At 39.9% G+C, this 23,613-nt stretch overlaps 1 protein-coding gene across 3 annotated transcripts in view; it reads left to right on the top strand.

The window, feature by feature from the left end:
• fam184ab (family with sequence similarity 184 member Ab) overlaps nucleotides 1-23,613 on the top strand; it is a 193,518-nt gene that overhangs the window by 74,405 nt on the left and 95,500 nt on the right. For all 3 annotated transcript variants that reach the window (XM_019346150.2, XM_019346152.2, XM_019346153.2), the window contains exons 4-8: nucleotides 1,993-2,232; nucleotides 2,555-2,638; nucleotides 3,682-3,933; nucleotides 14,454-14,589; nucleotides 16,307-16,488. In XM_019346150.2, coding sequence (XP_019201695.1) covers nucleotides 1,993-2,232; nucleotides 2,555-2,638; nucleotides 3,682-3,933; nucleotides 14,454-14,589; nucleotides 16,307-16,488 — 894 coding nt within the window. The remainder of the gene's footprint in view (nucleotides 1-1,992; nucleotides 2,233-2,554; nucleotides 2,639-3,681; nucleotides 3,934-14,453; nucleotides 14,590-16,306; nucleotides 16,489-23,613) is intronic.

Below are 23,613 nucleotides of genomic sequence, written 5' to 3' on the forward strand. Positions count from 1 at the left end.
AGTAGGAGAGGCGTACCTCTCTTAATGCTATGCTGTAAATTGCCTCTGCTTTGTTGTTTATAAGTTTATGAGTGAGCCAGTGTGTATGAAATCATCCCCATGTATGTATATGCTTGTATATGACCTGGGAGGACAGTGAAGCGTGTAACTAATCTCTAACAATAGCTGACCAAATGAACATCATTATATAGATTTATGGAGTGTGTGCAGCTCTCTGATAAAAAGATGCAAAGGCAAGAATGAAGAAAAATTGACTAGATGCAGGAATTTATGATTTAGAGCAGGGGTGTCAAACAAAGCAGCCTGGGGGCCTGAACCAGGCCAACAAAGCATCTGGTCGAGCTCACTGGATGGCTTTGAATAGTAAGACACTTGTAGGGACAGTTATCAGTACAATATACATCATCTCACAACATGTTTCCCTCAGTGTAGACCACCCTGGACATCTTGACTGTTTGGTAAATGGACTGATACTTGTACAGACAGAGTTACAGAGAGAGTTACACAGAGATACAGAGTTCTTGATACTCACAAGGCAGGATATGGATATACAAAGTTGTCACAGCATTTCCAAGTGTCAAGTAGTGGATCGAGAAGTATCATCCACAAAATCAGAGAAACATAAATATAGAACAAGCTTGGAAGGAAAGAAAACTACCTATATGTGTAAAGACTCCAGACCAATGGCTAATGAGGGCTAGAGTTAGAACAATGTGGCAGGAGTATCATGCCGTGGGGAAGCTTCAGTACATCTGGATCTGGGAATCTCGTCAAGGTGGATGGACTTGTGAATAAAGAAGGATATGTCAGGTTTTTAAAAGGCAGCAAAACAGGCCTGGGTCATCACTTTTCCAACACAACAACCCAAAACAGACATTGAACTACCTCCAGAACAAAGTGAAAGTTACTTTTGCTTTTTCTAGATCCACTTATTTACAGCACATATGCAATAAGACATACTGTTAAAATTATCTGAGGATGTTCATCATGTGTTTTGGAAATGGATATTTCACCACATGTTATTATGCAGTGGTTTTACTGATCTAGCCCATTAACTAAAGTTACATCCCTGAATTAGAGTGATGCTCAAAGAATTAAAATGCAAACACCCAAAGGCTGCAGTCTCCGCATTTTAACCCATACTCATTATTAGCAGCGGTGGGTACCTGTTAGGCCTTATTCTGGTCAAGGGCACAGCGAGGGGAGCATTATCCTAGCATGTTTTGATGGCAGGAGAAGCCAGGTCTCCTGGAGAAACGATTTGAACCAGGAAGCCACTTGCTGTGAGGTGACAGTGCAGCAGAATGAGCCACCGTACTGATGGCAAATATGCAGATGTGTGTCTGTGTTTGTGCTTGTGTTATTACCCCTGAGTGTTTTTTTACCTGATAACTGTCTAAGCTGTCAGTCATGGGTGTCTCCTACTTTTATCTCAGCTGATATGCCACTTCTGCACCTTTTGAGACTATAAAATTTATAGCTAATAGCTAGTTGGTGCTGATTGTGTAATTAGCTACTTTAGAGAATGAAATGCAGTCAAAATAAATGAAAGGTATGAAAACGTATTAGTAAATCTTCCCCTGACAGATGGTTGTTATGTGCCTTAAAGATTTTATGGTAAAATGTTAAGTGTTTTTCTGATCAGGTACCTTAGAGACCACTTTTTCTGCTAATCAATATAACATACAATATCAATGGATTGAGGCGTTGTCAGAATGATAACCTCCTATGTCAATACTAGATTACATTTTTCACTCTGAATGACCTTCAGAGTGTTTTCTGCTCACACACTTTGTTTCTGTTTAGTCTGCTGCTTTTTACTGCTAATTTAGAGCAGCCAGGTCGGCAGCCAGAAGGTCAAAATCCCCCAAGCCAGTACACCACCACCTGGCTTGGACCTTTTGAAAAGTCACGCGCTCTGTAAGAAGCCTACAAAACCCATAAATCAATTCCCCTGTTAGCTCAGCCTTTCATTCCCGTCTCCTTTGGCAGCACACGCAGCGTGTGGTGTCCATGTCGAGGGAGGTGGAGGAGATGCGACGGTCCTTTGAGGAGAAGCTGCGTACATTCAGCCAGGCGCAGGCCCAGTTCGAGCAGGAGAAGAGGGCCGCGCTTGAAGAGCTCAAGGCTGAGCACAGACAGGAAATCCAGGAGCTTCTTCGCAGCCACCAGAGCCAGAACGCAAACTACAGCAAAGACCAGGAGAAACTGGTACAGCTCCATAAAGCCGAGGTAACACACTTGCTTCTGCAAAAGTAGAGCAGCTCTTGAAAGCCAAAGCATCAAACTCTAAACCACTACAGGGAAGAAGAAAGAAAGTGGGACAGCGATAATTACCAAGTTTCCAACTGTTTGTGCTACCTTACCTTTCCTTAGACAACATTTTAGCATTAGTAGATGCATGTAGTTAGACTACATGCATTTTATAATGTTTTGTCTCTCTACAGCAAAAGTAACAGAGACTTCTGGTTGCTTAATTTTTTTTTTTTAAACTGACTCTTAACTTGAAATGTGGTGTTTCCTTGTGTCTCCGTGTTGGACGTTTCTGCTGCAGGTTGATTCTCTGACGGAGCGGGTGGAGGAGCTGAAACAGGACAAGAAGAGACTGGTGGAGGAGTACGAGGCCAAACTCAGCAAGGTACAATGCATTAAAAATAATTACCATCATTAATAATTGGTAAACAAAATGGTAACCAAATATGAGTTAATAAATCATTTATTAGGCATTATATGGATATTTTATTCACATGCCTTCTGTGTTAGTCCCCCCCACCCGTGTGTTTTGTTTTGTTTTTACTTCCAGTTTTGTTGCTCTCCTTTGTGATTGTCCGCCCTTCCCAAACTGTTCACATGTGGTTAAATGTTCCCACTCGTCTTGTCCTTGATGCCATTCAGTCACCTCGTATCGCTCCTCCAGACTTCAACTGCTGCTAGGGACAATATACAGTAGTGTTTGTTTTGCTTTGGAGATCCAAGTTAGTGGGTCAACTCTAACCAGAACCTGCAGTAGATGGAGAGCTGGTACCACTATGTTCTAAGACTCTAAGTCCATTGTTATTTACTCTATTTATTTAATGTTTTCAGGAAAGTGTGGGTGTACTCTCCTTCCCTGCTCTCACTACTGCTACAGTCTAATTCTGTCTAGAGCCAATCCAAAAACCTAATACTGAGTCCAGACTGAAAGGTGCGATCTTTTAAAAATAAGCCTAAATAAAATAAGGATTCAAGAGGATTCAAGCAGATTTAAAAGGTTTGCACACTCAGTGTCTCATCTGGCATTTCCAGAATCCATTCACTCCAGGCTGTGCTAAATGTCCTTGGATTAGTAATAGTTAAAAAGAGGCCTGAAAATTTAATTTCCTGGCACTATAGTGTTGACGCTGCTGAAAGTGAAGGCTGTTATCTGCAGATCTGTGTACAGGAAAAGCCATAGCAGCACTTAAGGACTGCATTTAGATGCTAGTAATTCAATAAAAAAAGCATCCTCGTCGGCAGTAAACACTGTCAGGAAAGTTATTTTGGCTCCAGCTTTAAATGTTTTTAGACCTTTCAATATAAAATTCACATTGTCATTAAAGAGAGAAAACTGAGGCTTATTAATTAGTTTTACACCCTTCATGTTTTTGGCTTAAATCTTTTCCGCAGTGGTGAACACTTTCACAAGTCTCCGTTTGTTCCCAGGCTCAGGCCTTTTATGAGCGCGAGCTGGAGGCCATGAAGAGAACCCAGCAGCTTACCGCCGACAACCTCTTGGCGTGGAAACGCACTGAGGCCGAGCTGCGACGGGAGTTTCAGACTCAGGAGGCGGCGCTGCAGAAAACCCTCGGAAAACTGAGGGCCGAGCTGGCCAGGGTGTCGGACGAGGCTCGGGAAAACCGGGAGAGGTCCTACAAGCTGCAGTCGTCACTTAACACTGCAGAGAGCACCATCAAAGTGAGTGTGAACCCTCACCTGCTCATCCAAAAATGAGTCAACAGAAGGTGGACGGAGGTGAAGTAGCTGAAAATTCTGTAGTTTTAAGTGAGCTGATGTCTCTTTCTATAAACAGCTTGCAAAGATTTTGTGCCTGTAATCAAAGATAGATATAAATTAAAACAGGGAACAAAGTCTGTGTGAAGAAATTCAATAAAATGTGTTCCTTTATTATGGATAGTCACTTTATAGATTAAATTATGACGAGTAGATGTTCATCAAGCTGTCCAACCTGAGCCTTAATTTAACGTTCATAGACATCAAAAGTGATATTTCTTAGTATTTTTATATTAATGGGTCAAATAATAGTGGCTCTCACTGTTTTAGGGACTTCAGCTTGATTATTTTAAATGAATGCTCACATAAGATGATGAGCACATAGATTCAAATGTCCAAAAAAACACAAACACTGGGAACAGACCCAGGGATCCTAACAGGAGGCTCGCTTTAAAGTGGGTGAGGATGTCATTCAGGGGTTCCCAGACTAGCTGCTGTTCCTCTGCAACTATAGCATACGGTATATACTGTGCCATGCTGGGCTGTCTTTAAAGAAGGATGGTTGCGTTGTGTCTTGATCAAAAACAGTGAACCTATACCACACAGGTAAAATGGTTCAGCTAGATGTCGTAAGAGGTCTGGACTAGGATGTAAGAGTGATGGTAGCATGGAGAGAAACTGCAGAGCGGTTCCTGATTCTGTAGGTAAACGAATATCATCAAACTTGATGTCCTGCCTGAGTTTATTAGATCCATGTTGCATAGTGTCATGCAGTGAACTTATAAGATTCCTCGGATCATGCAGTGTGCAGGTGCCTTAAAGGAGAGTGTTTGTTAAAACATTTAGTTGATAAGGCAAATGGAAGCATTCTCCAAATTAACGCTTCAGGTTGGTTGCTAGTTCAGGTTGTTCAGTCAATCATATACATTTCACCTCTGTAATATTCTCGGTATTCATAATTGAGCTATTTGTATATATTAGAACTATTTCTCATATATTGTAAACTTTATAATATACTGTATTATTTAATTAGTTCAGTCTGTTACCGTTATTGTCATGGAGCAACTGTAACCCACATAATTTCCTTAGGGATTATTGAAGTATTCTGATTCTGATTCAGATTAAGTCATTAGGATGATGACATGTCAGTAAGATTGTATTTAAACTTTGAGTCCCTGCTCGTCTTCTCTCTGTAATTTAGAGGAGGAGCAGATCAAAAATGTCGAAGCTGGTGAACAATAAATGATTAAAAACAGTGCGGTGCGTTTCCACAGCCTACCTGTGTACTGAGAGCAAATGATGCTTAACTGTACAGTCTACAAGTAATTTGTCCCATTACTCTAAAACGGTTTGCTGTTTCTGTATCATTAAATATATTCTAGGACAGTTTAAGCAGACATATGAGCAGGGCCTTCCTGCACACTGCTGTCTCTCTACCCACTGATGTCTAACCAACATATGATGGACAATATTATCGGCTATGTTACAAGCCAATACTGGCCTGTTGCAGTTGTATTGGTGTGCATGTTGTATGTAAGGCTTCCTGTGAAAGTCTATCACAGGGCTAGCACAGACAGATATTCACGTATACCTACAGCCACTTTAGAATCACTGCGTGTCTTAGGTTAATGGATGTAAGGTTAATGGATTCAGTTTTACTCCCCATTTGCAGCTCATGCTAGCCTTTCAGTGGGGTCTGTATGGACTTAACCTTTCAGCATCCACCAGTTTGGCAGCAAGCCACTTAACAGTTGGGTTAGGTTTGGGTTACATTTTAGCTATATGCTAAGTTGCTAGGTCTTTTAGCTACATGCTAGTTCCAAAACAAAAGCTTTCAAATAGACTTATTCTGCTATAAGATTTACATTAGCTGCTAATTATGGCTGTGACTCAAAGCACTTTCTGTTAGACTTTGTACTCTCCTGGCTTTAGTATTAACACTTTTCCATAAATTTGAACTTTTATTAATATTTATCAAGTGAAATAATTAAAGGTTTTTATAAACTGTGTTGTCAGTTTTTTTGCGTAGCAGCTTATGGGTCAGGTTGTAACACTCAGGATGTACAATATCACAGAAAGACAAACAGGTTCAAACCCAGGAGCGCTGCCCAACTGATTTATAAATGTTGTCACTACATAGATGACAGAGTGACTCCGACGCTAATGTTAACAATACTTGCACTGATGTCTGCACTACATGTAGTAGTACAGCAGTAAATGTTATAGCTGTTGGTTTGCAGTTAGCAGTGTCTCCTTGGTAAGTTCATAGCTATTTTGTGAAGAACATAACTGGAAATATCAGGTAACCAGCATTTTTCCTTTTCTCTACAACACTAACATACAATGTATATACACTCATTCATGTGAAAGGAAAGTTGTTTTCACAGTTTCACATGTATCTGTGTAACCCTATGAAAATCTGGGTACACCCTTACTGCTTCCACAGGGTGTTAGAAAGTAAGTAGCATCCAGGTGCTGCTAATCAAATCCACTTGATTAACTTGATCATCAGCAAATGTGAGCCTCTCAATAAAAGCAAAACTTGAGATGCTACAGGCTTCAGTTAGCTTGTTAAGTTCATGACAGTACAATTAGAAAAAGACTGAAGTGTTGCCGCTTCTCTCTAGAGAATAAGGCCGCGTGTCTTAGGGTTACAAAGTCTCATCTAAACAAACCACAAGACTTTTAAAACGGTGTCCTTCGAACAGACACGCCCAGTGTGGAGATGCTTGGCCATAATACACAGTGCCGTGTTTGGTGAAACCCACACACAGCATATCAGTACAAATAACTGTCAAGCACGGCGGTGCACTGGTGATGATTTGGGCTTGTTTTGCAGCCAAAGTACCTGGGTTCTTTTGACTCACCGAGTTGATCATGAACTCAGTGACTCAAAGGTAACTCCTCTGTATACTAAAGTAACAATGAAGCACAGCAGCAAATCTAGAACAGAATGGCTGAAAAAGAAAAGAACGACCTATTCAAAGTCCAGTCGTCTGACTTAAATGCCGTGGTGGGACCACAAACCTCGATGAACTGAAGCAACATTGTAAAGAAAGAAGAGTGGGCCAAAATTCCTCCACGATGACAAACCCTACAAGTTATTGCTGCTAAAGATGATTTTAAATTTTTTTAAAAAGAGGAATTCAAGCTATTTCCTATTATTTGATGATTTGATAAGCAAAATGTATCCATTATGCCTGAGCAAATAAAACCCCCAGTTAACAGAACTGATTAAAGCAATATTGGTTATCTTCCTTTTGGATTTTTGGATTGCCAAAAACTTTTTTTATATTTGTTACAAATCACCCAAAATATCCAGCGCACTAAGCCTCTATTTGGTATGACAGCAAAAATAGCAGCGCTGTGTTTGTTTCCCAAGTAGATCATTATTTTTTTATTTTCTAGTGTCTGACTTCTGTAAGATCTTTAGCGACGACGCCCGTGATTATCTTCGCCGTTGAAAATAAAGCTGACATGTGCTCCAGGGAGGATTGGCTAAGTAGGTCTGTTTTGTTTTTATGACTCGCTCTGAAGTTTATGTGGAATTATCACTGATTGCAGACAAAGACAGGAAGGGATCTCTCCTCCTTGGTGATGCTGAAATTAGGATCAAGGTCAGCGGTGGCTGTGGAGTTAATAATTTTAGCTATCAGAGCAATTAACTATAACCCAGATAAAGAAACGACAAGCAGAGTGCTTGATACCTGATGTAAGAAGGTAAAACGAATATCAGAGGATGGAAACTATTTGATCCTTTGCTTGTTTTGTCTTTTGTGGAGCTGAAATGTTATTGAGTTGTAAAAGTAATATCATAATAATCTCTTAATAGCAGCCTCGGTATCTGAACAGATCTTTTAATCCTTCACCTCCTGCTGTGAGCTCATTGTTGGATAATAGTAGATTTTAATTTAACCTTAACAAGCTCGCAACACAGGTTTGATTTACACCTCTTGCATCTCGTCACTGTGCATACCTATACAGTCGCTAGCATTTGCGCTTTCAAATAGAGGCACATTTTTAGACCCTTCACAAAATTAATTTAACTCTTGAAAATTAAAATGCTGCACTAAATCAAAATGTTCCCAAGTCTCCGGAGGCATAATTACTGTACTGGCACATACGCCATGTGGAGAAACCGTATCATCAAATATCGACTTAACACCAGTGTGAGACACTTGCGGTTGGTGTCAGGATGCTGCAGCGTCTGCTTCACTGTTCTGCCACCCTCCTTTAGCTTATGATTTAGTAGGCAAATCTCCAGAGAAATGCAAGCAAATGATCGCTCAGAGTAACTGAGACAGACGTAATTAATGGCTCAGTGTTCACAAGCTTCTGCAGGAATATGCATGCCAAAAAATTACAAATTGTCCCCCAAGTGAAATACTCCACTGACGCTGTGTTAAATTGCTGCTGTCACTGACTTTGGACTAAATATTTCACTTCAGGTAGAGCCTATCTGGACTAAGTCTGTGGGAGCTTTTAGTGAGATAAAACAATAAATCACCTAAAGCACTATGTTTGGGTCCCTTTTTGTATTTAAATGAAAATGCAGGAATCAGCCAGGCCCAATCAGGAGGATTGACAGAGGTGAGGCAGTACATGAGAAGAACTCACATGTGTGCGTGTGGGTGTTTTTGTTGAGGTTTAAAGGGGATTAGAAGTGAATCAAAGGTGATCAGTGAATGTCATAACAATGAGATTCTTCTGTTAACTCAGATAATTCAACAGAGATACCGTTAATTAAAGCGTTTTCACCTCCATCTGCCAGCCTCATTCACACAAACACAGGTGTACACTACATTCGAAGGGACAGTTATGCTTTCACTTGCCTTTTACCCAAACCTTAACAACCACCGACCTTCCACTCAGTCTTAACCAAAAGTTAGCATTAGTATATAGGCAAGTCTTATTTCTCTCACACAGTGCATTGATGGGCGCTGTGTCTCAGCCACTACAAAGACACCTCAACAAATTTGTTGTTATGTTAACTGGATTTGCTAAAAACTACAATATTTTTTTCTACATTTACTTCTATTGTGGGAACAAATTGGCTTAGAACGATGAAGAAAATCTGAAGGAAATAAGAGATAAAATAACACGATACTGGTTTTCATTAAAAGCTCTGTATAAAAGAGTCATTTTATTTTATTGGTTAAAGCTTGTACAACAAAACTGACAGGTCAGGCAAACTGGCTTAATTAAACTAGCTGCGTACTGCGTTCTGTGAGGTAGATACTTGAAGGAGGGTGCTTTAAATCAAAGTGGTGTTGAACAGTAGAAAATATTAGTTCTAAGATTCAGTAACCTGGATCTGCAACAACAAGCTATATAGTCAAAGGAGTTTGCAAAGAAAAGCGTCTGGACTTCTGTGAGTTGCTTGAAGACGTTTCACCTCTCATCCGAGAAGCTTCTTCAGTTCTAAGGTCAAATGGCCGAGAGTCCCAGATTTAAACCCAGTGGGAGTATCCCCCCAAGGAGGGACAAAGGACCCCCTGGTGATCCTCTAATCACATGCGCCAAGGTGTGAAAGTGGGTGTGGGACCTAATCAGCCAGGGTTTCGGGTGAGCTCATTGTGAAACCTGGCCCCACCCTATCATGTGATTTCCTGAGGTCAGATGGCCCAGGATGTGAGTGGGCGTTAAGGCGTCTGGGGAGGGAACTCAAAACTGGATTATAGATGGCAGACAGTTGGTGTCGTAAACCACCGCCTCTGTTCAAAGATGGTCGCTCACAGTGGACATAGATGGCCTCTTTCACTCCTCTTTCAAACCATCTGTCCTCTCTGTCCAATATGTGAACATTGGCATCCTCGAAAGAGTGACCTTTATCCTTAAGATGCAGGTGGACTGCTGAGCCACCTCCACAGGACAAGACTCAGCAGTCCACCTGCATCTTAAGGGCCATCTGACCTCAGGAAATCACATGATAGGGTGGGGCCAGGTTTCACAATGAGCTCACCCGAAACCCTGGCTGATTAGGTCCCACACCCACTTTCACACCTTGGCGCATGTGATTAGAGGATCACCAGGGGGTCCTTTGTCCCTCCTTGGGGGGATACTCCCACTGGGTTTAAATCTGGGACTCTCGGCCATTTGACCTTAGAACTGAAGAAGCTTCTCGGATGAGAGGTGAAACGTCTTCAAGCAACTCACAGAAGTCCAGACGCTTTTCTTTGCAAACTCCTTTGACTACGATGACCTGGATGACTGAGAACCTTCACAGACAACAAGCTATATAAAGTGAGGATGGCAGGTGAGACAAATTGTCACGTGTAGGGCACCACCTGTCTGAGAACCATAGGGGTTATGACAAAAACTAGAGAAATCCTTTGATCCTGAAAAAGACCTTTGAAGGCTTCAGGACTGGCAGAAACATCCAAACTTTCTCAGAAAGTCCATTCATCGGCAGTAGCTACCCTCCGCCACCTTCTGCATAGGATACTGAAGTGTCCAAGCCCACTGTGAGACATAATCTCAACAGGATGTCCTGTGTTTGCCCTAGGATGTCTGAAACTCCTCATCTAGGAGGCACAATGCTTGACTAATGGAGAAGCAGCAGTCAGTCTGACAAATTCCACACACCCTCATTTTCACTTTTGTCTTTCCATAATCAAAAGGTCTGCATTTGTTAACAATGTTGCCGGTAGAGATTTTGCCTACACTGACACAAAACCAAACATATTTGGCCTGGCTGAATCGTGCATTGGCATTTAAACAGCTGTGTCTAACCCCACCCTATCCCAGTTCCAATTTTAGACCCAAAGCTGAGTCTTGAAACAGCCCTGTGAAGAAATTAGGACTCCACTTAATGCCCCAGTTTCTGAAACATTCACACTTTTACTTTGCCTCATTCACAGATAGTCATACATTGTACTGCTAGTAAAGAAACTCATAGAAATAACATAATCTTTATCTTTACCACCAGAGCTCCAAGCTTAACCTTAGCTACAGTAGTTCCCAGATGGACTGAACACTTTATTTTTCCTGTAAGTGTATCTCAGAATGCTGTATGAAGAAGTAAGACAAAGAAAATATATGTAACCCCCCAAATCTTAAAGTTAAAATGTGTTTATCCCGCCTTATCTAAACCTAGTGGTCATAAAGTGCAACTACTTTCCTTGAGGGAAATCAGCATACACACAGTGTCTCACCCACTCACACATATCAGGTCTAATTTGTGTGACTCCTCAGTGGTTTTCATCATACTGAGGTTTCATTGTCTTAGCCATAGCAGCGGTAATTAAGTTTGAGGGAGGCTGTTTGATGGGATTGAAAGATGTGAAATTGCCTCTCATGAGTTCTTGCAGAGTGCTAAATCACAAAGCTACTGTACTGTGTGTGCGTGAGTGTGTGTGTGTGTGTGTGTGTGTGTGTGTGTGTGTGTGTGTGTGTGTGTGTGCGCACTCACGTCAAATCACTCCCTGAAGTCTAGTTCCTATTAATTGAGCACCAGTCAGCATTTACAGTCTCAATCTTCACTATTAATATTCTGCCAATATGGTTCTTTCTGTAAGTTTGATAAACTGGCTGCAACTGCTGGCTGCTAACTTCATCCCAGCATTGCATTACAACATAAGGTGAATTTCACTTTTCTATACGGATGTGCCTCTTAAAGCCTCTACATTGCTTTAAATATGAATGTACTACACGTACCTTTTTGCATTGACCAAGCAACATGTAATTTTAAAGGTCTGTCTTCAGTAGCATACCTTACCTCATAATAGTACTTAACACACCCTTAACGGCTCATGAAATATAGAACAGGTGGATTTCCATTTGCTCAGGTTTCTTTCCATTTAGTTACTCACTGACGTTAAAGGGCATGTGCCCAGATATTTAGGTCTTGAATGTTGAGGTTTAGACTTGGGCTAACAATCCTATCATTCCAAAAACTGAGTGAGAGTGAAAAAAGAAATCTTCCTGTATTTATACTGTTCAGCTAGTGAGCCTTGTGGCAGTCTTTGTAATGAGTGAGCTTTTAACTTGTAAATAACAAAGACATTATCTATAAATTACTTTATCACCATCAAAATAATTTATAGATAGTAAGATAATTTTGTCAAACAATGTTTTAGTCATTAACCTGACCTGTCCAGAGCCCAAGAATTGCTCCTTAGGACAGCTCTAGAAACTATTTTGTAAACTCTTAGTTGCTCTTCATTCTTTTTCTTACCTTTTCTAAAATAAACATGCAAAATATTTGAGCACAACACAGACTTTTTTTAATCAATATTAAAGTTTTGTTGGTGAACTTGTGACCACACATGATTGACTGACTGTATATAAAGGTGAGGATAAAATAATTACTCCACAATGAAACAGAGCAACAGATTTTTAACATAACCCCTGATAACCTGACCTTCTATTGAGCAAAAACACAAGCCACTGCTGTGTAGTGATGTGCTTTAACTTTGTAATGCTCAAAGCTTGTAAAATCAAGTTAAAACTGAGCATCATCTTCCAGTTTACACACAGTACAAAAACTTCAGCAGGAGTTTGAGCTGCCACTTGAGAAAGCATCATGCCAAAAACAAAAGAAATCAGTTTAGACAACAGAAAAAGAATTGTTGATGCTTACAAAGCAGGAGATGAATTTAAAACCTTATCACAGAGTTTCCAAATGTCAAGAACTGGAATGAGAACTTTCATCAAAAAATTCAAAGAGAGCTACAGTGTACAGAATAAGCCCGGCAGAGGTAGGAAAGAAAAGAATTTAGACTTTGGAAAGAAAACTATTGAGAAAAGTGTCTAAAGACTCCAGAACAAATGCCAAAAACAGTAGTGAATGATTAGCCAAGTCAGGACTTTTGATCTCACAATCACTAGAACCTTAGACTGAAATGGACTGTGAGGTTGCAGACCAAGAAAAAGAGAGCCCAAGAAGAAGAGACACTTTCCAGTCAGACTGAATATGCTAAGGAAACCTGAACAAAGATGATGCATACTGGACATACACGTCCTTTGGCCAGATGAGATGTAACTAGTTTTTTGCCACAGAGACACTGCGTATGTTTGAAGCAAAGAAGCTGTTTTTTGGAAGTACAACCCCAAAAAACAGTGCGCTCGGTGAAACATGGTGGGAGTATTATGCTGTAGGGAAGCTGCAGTGCATCTGAATCTGGGAATCCCACCAAGGTTGAAGGATAATCATCAAAAAAACAGGATATGTGAAGATCCTAAAGAAAACCTCAAAGAATTGGCAGCAAAACTGGGTCTGGGTCATCGCTTTGTCTTCCAATGTAATCAATACACACATTGCCCCTGGTGAAGAACTACCTCTAGACGACCAAAGTGAACGAAAACCCCCCGACTTGAATCCAACTGGAAATCTGTGAGGTGAACCAAAGACCAAGGCGCATGCCAGAAGACCATCGCAGACCATCAAGGCATGTGTAAGACATGCCGAAAACTACAGCAAACGGCTACAGGCCGTTATCTAGCAAAACGGATATAAGATTGACTAGTAGCAGTCTTAACCCTGGCGCTTTTTGGTTTATGTGGTATTATTTTGTTTCTGTGTGCCAAGTAAAATATTTTAAGTGTCCAAAATAAAAACAGAATGTTTAGAAAACCTGTGTTAAGAATTCTTTGCTCTGTTTAAAACAAAAAATAATAATACGGTGCCTAATAATTCTGTCTTCATTTGTAAAAGATCGTCATACCCGTGGTGTTGACGTCCACTTGACATTCTAAATATTAAAAACTCAACATTATCACTAATCAAAATACTAGAATTTCAGTCCCCAAAACTGAACCACAAGCATCTTGGGTGGGCTGTAGCTTACGACAGGCTATATTATTTGTCAGCTAGTTCAATTAAAAATCCTACAAAATGCACCAATATCAGAAATACAGCTCCAACTTTCTAAAACTTGTCAGAGTGGCCACTGACACATGAAGGAGTTGGATAAAAATATTTCCCCTCTGTAGAATTGTTTTAAAGGTGGAAAGTAGCTGTAGAGGCCAAAACTGTTTGTGTGCCACGCTGTAAACATGCTGCTTTTAATGGGAAGTTTTAACATATGAGTTTATGGGGATTGACTTGGGAGCTGGTCTCAAGTGGCCATTAGAGGAACTGCAGTTTCACTGAGTAAAAGTCAGATGTGTCATGCCATTTGAAGTCATGTCTCTGGTCTGCTAGTTATTTAGGTTTAATATTCAAGCTCATTTAGATACTATATTTAGGCTTAGAACTGTATTTATCACAGCTGCATTTATCAGCTGGCCTTTAATGATGTTTGGAAACAACCATCTGCAATGTCTGAAAGTAGGAAAAGTAAACCAAAAAGAGTTGTATGACAGCACAGACCATCAGTCTATTCATCAGTGACATTTAAACTGGGGGTTTATAATTATAATTATAATCATATAATTCAATTATAATTTTATTATTTCCTTCTGTGAAGATGTTAGAGGTTGGTTGTTGTTCTTCTTAACCTACCCTAACAGAGCTTTCTTGTGTGGATTTGACTCTCCTCTAGGACTTAACCAAGCAGCTGGACGAGGTGACCCAGAACTCGGAGATTGTGGAAATCCGTCAGAAGGAGGCTGAATGTGAACTAGAGGCAGCCAGAGACCGAGTTCAGCAGCAGGCAACTGAAATACTTCTCAAAGCCAGTAAGACCCACAATCTCTTCCCTTTCTCTTTTCATGAGACCTGCGAATTCTTGCACCCGCATTAGACTCAAGATGCACTCTGTGCTTTCCATGCAAAAACATCAAACATATCGACTAACAGCTCCCCTCATCTTGTCTGAGACATCGTTGCCTGTTACACTTTAATAGCATATTGCTGTATAGCGGGGCTAATGGTGTTCCCGGTCCCTCAGAGCCTGCTAGAAGAAGCCTTGCTGACGACAGCACCCAGTTTGTTTCTGTTTATGTGCACATGTAAATGGCTAAATAGGTGTATGTTAGAATCTGGTCTAATATCTTATGATGTATTTCCATCACTGCTTTGGTTAACAACATTGCATAAACATTACTGTCTGAAACGTGTGAGCAATCGCAGCCACTTTGGCGCGGAGTCATTCTCGGCCCATTAGCTCCAATGAGTTCGTTGTACCCAATGAGAGCGTTTTATCACTTTCCACTGGAGCTGTTTGCATGTTAGAGACAAATAAGATCCAGCTGGTAAATGCAGCCATGGGAGTCTCATTTACCACACTACAGATCAGAGGACCTCTCAAGGTTGTTTGCAAAGAAATGACCATGAGTTCTTTTTGCCTTTTAAAGTGCCTTTTGTCTTTTTTAAGTTATAGCTGTAAGAGGTAAATAAATATGTCAGAGTGGTGAGCAAATGTCAACTTACCATCCCTCAACAATTAGTAAATGTGTAGTCTTGAGTTTAAGATTTATAGTTTGTATGTCCAAAAATGTCCAGCACATTTTCACTCCCAGCTCGCATACAGATGCTTGATAAGGACCCTTTCTTGCCACATTGGGTGTCCATTCATCCATACATTTTCCTAACAGCTTATCCAGTTAAGGGCCAAAGTGGGGCTTGAGCCTGTTCCAGCTGTCATGGGGGAGAGGCAGGGTCACTAATCCATTGCAGGGCTAGCATAGTGACAAAAACAACCTTTCACACTCAGACCCATACTTACAGCTAATTTAGAATAAGGCCTCTCACAATCACAAAGACCAATCAGTTACTAACTGGCTAACACCAGTTGGGTAACAAAAATGTTTATTCCCAAACTGGTTGCTGGCTGCTGCCAGGTGAAATCAGTCACAAAAATTGCTGCAACAAAAATTCCTTGTGATTGCTTTAATGGCAAGCAGTTTGACACGATCACCTGTAGTTCACAGGGAAGATGGCAACTAATCTGCAGAGACTGGCCATTTACTCTCCCAGTTCTAGTGAAACTCAAAAAATGAATTTGTCCCTTATTGCTGCAACTAACACATGTCAAAAAACACAACTTTTACTTCCTGTTTTGCATTGTACTTTAACAGTTTCACTACTGCTCTGGGAATAGTTTAATCGTCTTTGTGGGCATGTGAGCATTTTCATTGCTAACTACTGGAGAATGTAGCAAGCCCCTAGAGGTCAAAGCAATCTCAAGGAGGTTTTCAGTGAAGAACTGTATAGCTCTGAAGTACCCAGAGAACCCAAATGACAAAGTGAGAGCATGCAAGCTCCACATAGAAAGGCCCCAGGGAGTTGTAGACCTTCTTTCTATCAGTCAGGGTCAACCATGGCACAATCACAAAACGGAAAGTCTTTGACAGCACCTCGTTGTGGCTGTGTTGGCAGCATCAATAAGAACCAGCAACACGCCGATTGCATTACTTGAATATTTGCATTCTTCTCGTCTCTGCTCTGCCATAGGTCAGATAAGCAGTCTGCAGGCCACCCAGATGACCCAGGAAGCAGCCATCAGAGACCTGGACAACGAGCGGAACCGGCTGAAGGACAAGGTGGTGCGGATGGAGGAAGAGAGGGAGGCCCTTCAGAGCCAGGGCCAAGCGCTGGATGAAAGACAGAAACAGCAGCTCCAGGCCCTGGAGAAGGTGCGTGTGTCTGTAAGATGGTGAAGTGTTTTGTATTCATGTCAGACAGGAAGCAGCTCCGTTATGAATAACCAGTAAGTCATCAAGATGCAGAAACTGAACTTTTTTGTAGAGTTTGCTTCATACCAGTTTAAAATACAAGGACTGTGATGAAGTCAGTGCCCATACTTTTTAGTGTAGTAGTCCAATGTCAATGGAGTAAACCAGTACTAACTAATTCCTACTGATATCAGGTTTTCACGTTAGGGTTACTTTGGCAGAAAAAACAAAATCGTACCCAAAATGTTTATACGCAGTTATTGTGAAACCCCAGCATGAAGCCTTGGTCTCCTGTATTTTTTTGCATTTATGTGCATTTTAAGTAGTGAACCTGTCTCTCCTGACCAAGTGACCAGGATCAAGCAAAAGTAGATTTAAACGTAGACTCCAGTAAAGAGCTGTCCAAATTCATTTTTCCAGTTTTCTTTTGCTTGCTTTTCTTAGTTTGTGATACTGACTGTACAGAAGAGACTGTAATCCCCATGTGAGGGTGATGTCTTTCCCAAATTAAGTCTTTACAGAAGTAAAAAGAGCACTTAGTTTAAATTATTGATGTATCTGGGAGAGTTGTATTTGTAGAGGAAGTCAGATTTTTAGATAAGAGCATGTAGATGTACAGTATGCATAAATACCCGCCCTGTCTATTTTTCATTAGTTATTTTGGTATATTTAGTGCGTTGCAGAGGAATTCCTAGGGATTAAGAAGAAAATTAATCGTAGGTCTGCAACAAAGTTTAAAGCGTGTGGTTGCACAGATGACCTGCAGTCGTCAAACAGTTGAAAGGGTCAAACCTGTCGATCACAGCTTTTACAAACTCTGAAAAAAGGACAGCTGCTCCTCTTTTTAAAAACCGGGACTCTTAAAGGTCAGATGATTTAAGCAACAGCGTAGTCAGCAGACCGACCGCAGCCAATAGTAAATGTCAAGTGTTGCAGCCTCATGTGTGTTTTCCCATCCTTTTATATCTGACATTTGTGCAGTGTAATCCTCTGGGAGCTGAAAGACTTCTCCCACTGAGTGTGGTTGCTGTGAATTTAGATGTCTTCCCGAGGATAATGGAAGATCTCAGATCACTTAAACTTCATGCCATCTTTCTTCTATGGCTGAAGCTAAATTTCCAAACCTTTCAACACTGATTCATCATTATAAATTGTCTCTTGATGAAATTTATGTAAACTCAACTAAATGTGATAAAAGTTCCCATCTGACCTCGACCGGTTCAGTTGATTTATTAATGTAAAATAACTTTATTTTTGTTGAATGAAATTTTACCTTCACGCTATGAATGTTTTTTGTATTAAAGGCCCTCAAAGTAGAGACAGGTGGGTTGAATTTTTTTCCCTGCATTTGTGTATCACATAGTCTACACATTGAAAACTTTTATTTATACAGCATGAAGTCACAACAACAGTTGCCTCAAAGCTCTTTATAGTGTAATATCTCCTATAACAATACAGAAAAACCAACAATCAGACGACCTTCTATGAGGAAACACTTGTCAACAATGGGAATGAAAAACGCCCTTTTAAGAGGAAGAGGCCTCCAGCAGAACCAGGCTCAGGGAGGGTCAGCCATTTGCCACAACTGGTTAAGGGTAACTGTTACTCAACCAGTTTTACACTCCCTCTAATCTAAAGCCAAAATCTCTATTTGGTTATAACCAGCTTTGAGCTGGTTATAAATAATGTTGAACCCATTTCTGTCTCCTCATAACTGTCTGAAAAGAACTTTTCATTTCAGGTAAACTTACAAAGGTCCTGTGTTAAAAGAATTTTCTTAATACAGTGACATTTTAACCCTTAGTAGTGAAATGGAGAAATTATACTGGTGTTTGTGTTATACTTTGGACATATCACCTCGATCAAAATGCAGTTATAGGGTCTGAGGACCCCCAATGGAGCAGCAGACCAAGATGCTGCACTGAATATGAGTGTCACAGTAATTGGATGTTCCCCTCTAAAGTTTAGTAAAGTGAGTAAACAGAACATAACATGTAATGCCAAAAGAAAACAGTCACAAGCTGAATGGGCAGTGAAGCAAGAAATTGGGAAGAGAGCATTCCCATCTGCAGTAATTTATATTTGGCAGTGCAGCTCTGTTCAGGGACCTCTTCACCCTTTACATATGAAAGCCAGAGGCGAGGAGGGCAACAGCAGGACCAGACAGGGAAACGGTGCCAACAGATGAGACACTGACCAAGTCAGTTAAAACATGAAAGGAGAATTGACTGAAGTTATATAGAGCTAATTTACTTTTTCTGCTACACTGAGACGGAGCTGGGTTGCAAAGTGGCTTGAAACCGAAAACAAAACAAAAACAGTAATCAATCAGATTTGACACATTCATAATCAGCTATAGCAGTCCTGACTGAGATAGGTTCATGAGTGTTTTTAAAAGATAGATGTAAATACTCTGAATATTTACTGCTGAAAAATCCTGTAAAAAATAAACACTTTGTACAATATAATGATAGTGAATGTATTGTATTTGTAAAATAAATTAAAATTACCTTAATGTAAACATTGCAAAGATGATTTTTATAATTACATTTAATTGTTAATGTAGTGATATTTGGCACTTTTCCTTCCAAGTGAAATCCATATAAATTTGCATCTTTTGTGGCAATGCAGACCATGTTTTCTTCTTTCTTTGTTTTTTTTAAGACAAAGATTGGATCAATTATGGTTCCAAATAAGCAACATTAGCGAACGCGAAGAGACGGAACTATAAAGATAATTTCATTGGTCTGACTTAATTAGGGAACATGTGTGAAAAGTCATTAGATTAATTGTTTCCTTGGTTTTCATTTCGGTTCCCTCTTATTACCATTCTCTCTCATTTTGGTTTGTTTTTATTTCTTTGTGTTTTTTTCCCTCTGTCTCTCTCTAAAAGGAGAAATTAACCTCTCAGGATGTTCATGGCCTGTTGTTTGTGTCACACTGTGGAGATGTGTCGCCTACGGCTTTGTTGGCCATATGATAACACAGCAGGCTTGCCCAGTTTGACCAGTTTGTTAGATGGGTTTTTTTTGGTAGTTGTCCAAAACAGCCTTTGGTTCTAAGCAATTACTGCACACTAATATGATCGCTCTTTGATCGGAGATTAAAGTTTTTTCACGTTGCTGCCAGTGTCTGATGATCTGCCAGATACTCAGTAGGGTTAATGAAAATTGGGAGGTTGAATGAGATATAAATTGTACATGTTTTAGGACACTAAAATGTGTCATGCTGAGAAGTTATGTTGGTCAGTCAGTCTAAATGACTTAAGAAGTTAATATATTCACATTTTTCTGAAGCCTAGTATTTCTGGAGTTCAGTTTAGTGGACAAAGGAAGAGTTTTACACATTACGTTTATCACACTTAAGCAAACATTTAATTTGTAATGAGTGAATATATCCAGCTTAAATGGGCTCTCTGCGGTTATGTAAGCATTTAGTATCACTAAATAGGCTGGGGAGCTATTACGCTATTAATTCTGAAGCAGTAAATTTACTGCCATTAAAGTATATAGAACACTAGGGTATTAGTATGTCATAGGATATGATTTTTAATACCATGAGATGACAAAACAGATGTCTCTTCTTCTAATAAACCAACAACAATGTTGTAGTTTCTGCATCCACCACCATGCAAGGGTCCTCTTATGTCCACTGATATAAATTTTGTTATGAGAGTGAGAGTATCAAGGGAAGAGGTAGGAAAAGTGAGATAGCAGTGAGATGAAAAAAGTACACCGGAGTACTGGGAGGGTAGGTGTTCATCAAAGAGTGAGGTGGCAAAGGAAAGGGCTTACAGTCAGTTGTATGTGAAGCTGGACACACTATAGATAGACAAAGGTGATGAGGTGTCAGAGAAGTTATGTGAGGGGAGGTACAGGACATTTATGAGGACAGCAAGACACTGGTGAGGTGTGTGGTAAGAGTGACAGGTGGGTTCAAGTTGGGGTGAGATTAAATCTGCTCAGAGCCTCTACTTGTTTGTGATGATGATGGACAGGTTGACAGCTGAGGTCAGGAAGGAATTTCTGTGAACGCTGATGATCACAGACGAAATTATGATCTGTAAGGAGAGTAGGAAGCAGAGAGTCTGGAGAGGTGGAGGTATGCTCTGGAGAGAGGAGGAATGAAACTCAGTAGAAGCAAAACAGAATACGTGTGTGAATGGAAGGGAGACAGGTGGAAAGGTAAACATGCAATTGGTAGAGTTAGTGAAGGTAGATGAGTTGGAATACTTGGGGTCAACCATTCAAAGTAATGGACAGTGCACAGGAGCGGTGAAGAAGAAAGTGCATACAGGGAGGAGTTGTGACAGAAGAATAGCAGCAAGACTAAAAGGGAAGGTTTACAAGATGGTAGTGACAAAGTTCAAAAGAGGGAAGGCTGAGATGGTTTGGACATGTGCAGATGAGAGAGAGTGCATATATTAGGCTAAGTATTTTGAATATTGAGCTGCCAGAGACCACAGAAAAGATTCACAGGTGTAGTGAAGGAGGACATGCAGAAGGTTGGTGTGACAGATATTAGTGATAGGATGAGATGGAGGTACCAACTACCTGCTCAAAGGTGTTCTTGGCTTGGTTAGATGTTATTTCTCTTAACCATGGAAATAATTCTGTCTTCATCCACCTCAGCTGTCTTGCGTGTCTTGCTGAGTTGGCCAGTGCATTTCTTCCTTTTAAGAATGTACCACATTGTTGATTTAGCCGCTAAACTTGCACACCGCTTCATTAACCACGTCTTTAGTACACATGGCTTTACACCTTATATTTAAAATTACAGCAAAAAGTTTTGAAATACAAATTCAACACTTTAAGTCAACTTCAGATATTATGTCTGCTTCATTTGTTGTGTAATAATAACTAAGCTATGAAACTGCTTGTAAATCCTCCAATTACTTTTGAACCTCTAAAAATGTGATCTGTATCTAAAAATGTCTGCAATTCCTAAACAGTTAATGGGATTTTTTTGTAAAATGCTATAAATATTGATAGTTTGATTTAAAATTAATTAAGGCTGTCATAGTCAATGATGCAGGCCGGACTCAAACGCTACATTCAACCCTTCATTTCCTACATCAAAGTATTGGTGGACTGCAGAAGTTTTTACTAGATGTCATCTGCTCCACCTCCCACCCTGCTTGTTTACATCTATTACAGCAATTAGCGTGAGGGGAGGGGAGCTGTCGCGGCTACAGTGCAGTGTACAATGCAACCCTGGGTAAGTGACGGGTGGCTGCGTAACCCAACAGTGAGTCGGTGACACTGATGACATTTGTAATTAGTTTAACAAACATATATTTGTGGTGCCAAAGATTAATTGTTCACTAAGCTAATCCCTCGCTTCTATTACCAGCCACTTAGCCTCTTTATTTATTTATTTTAATAAAATTACCATCAAATAACACATACCCTTGTCATCAGTAAAAATGCTGTCCAAGCCTTTTAATGGCCTACCTGAAATTCACTGTGTGGACTCCTGAGACTGAGCAAATTAAAATTTAAAAACAAAATCTAACCTTATGTTAAAGAATTATTTTTCACTCATTAATCAGTTACTTTCAAGTTTCCTTCCTGCCATCCCTTTTATGTCTGCCTGAAGTACGCCCCGATGTGCTATTGCCACCAGATGATTGGTGTGATGCTACTGGTAATGCATCTCTTGTAAGTGTGCAAAGAAAACAGGAAACTACCCAGCTCCACAACCAGAGCCCACACGTAAACTTTATCTACACCTTTAGCTACAGTTTTTTAATCCAAAACACGCAACGAACAGAGAATTAAAGCTGGAAACAGAGCTGCTGATTTTAACTCTAATCTCATTAGTAGTCAGATAATCTTGGTATAGTCTTTAATAGGATATGTTCCCTCAGATCGCTCACTGTGTGCGTCAGCTCAGCTCATGTGTATTACAGTTCCCTTGTGACTTTTTTTTGCAAAGTTTAGCCAATTAAAATTTTGTTAAAGCCATGAAAAGAGGAAACAGCTGCTCTCCTGATTAAAACCAAACTTTACCGCTTGCATATTAATTTTTTTTGTCTGCTTTGTCTGTTTCCCCTGAAAATCACTGTTTTTTGACTGTAGCCTTGATTCATACTATAATAGCTTCCCAATGACAAACCCAGTGCACTGTTGCTGGGTACAGACGACATTTGTTCTTGCCTGTCTGCTCATGTCTGAGTTACACAGTTTATAGAGCCTGGCAACAACCTAACTCTGCAGGACTTCATTCTTTCTCCTTGTGTCTCTCTAAACAACATCTTTTCTACATCTGTTCTTCACTGCATTTTCTGCCTCCTTGCTCTGTTATTCTACGGCTTATCCTCTCATTTCATCCACACATAAATCACTCCTAAATAACTTGGAATCATTCTTTAAATTATGCTCATTACATTTTTTTTTTGCATTTATACTCATTAGCTTAGCATTTTAACTTGGAATTTCAGGCTTTTTAATGTTTTTCCTCCTTTTAAACATCTGTCATGTCTGTGACTCATCAGTGGATCGCATTAGAAGTTAGTTTTGAACCAATTTTCACTTTTTTCTTAAATTTAAAATTACTATTGGATTCTTCTATACACATGAGCAAATTTTACAGTACTACTTATGAGTTTGGTTACAAGTGCAGTTTGTAAACTTGTCACTATTTGTCACTATTTTGTGATGTCCCTCTGCAGAGTCACATATACTTTCTGTGTACCTAATTGAGTTACATTTTTGCCAAACATTATTATCAAGCCCTCCATGTAATTTAAGTGAAACGGTTTAAATAATCAGAAAAGGTTTTTTTAACATCCAAATAAATTAATTTTAGGTTAAAGGATTAAGTTATTTATAATACTGTGCCCTAACTAGGGGTTAACTAGCTGCATACAACAAAGATACCGCTCACTGTGGCTCATCCAGTGGTGAATATTTTGCTAGAAACTTAGATTTTGGATTTTTTGAGTAATATTACATGTCTGCCTATATTAAAGATCTTTTTACAATGTTTAAAACGTGTTGGTCAGAGTCTTCGATCAGCAGCTGTTCATTTCACTTGGGATTTCACTACAAAACATCCCAAAGTCTGTTTGTTTCTTTCTGTGTG

This window comes from Oreochromis niloticus, linkage group LG15, assembly GCF_001858045.2.
Source record: "Oreochromis niloticus isolate F11D_XX linkage group LG15, O_niloticus_UMD_NMBU, whole genome shotgun sequence".
In the NCBI taxonomy this organism is placed as follows: Eukaryota; Metazoa; Chordata; class Actinopteri; order Cichliformes; family Cichlidae; genus Oreochromis; species Oreochromis niloticus.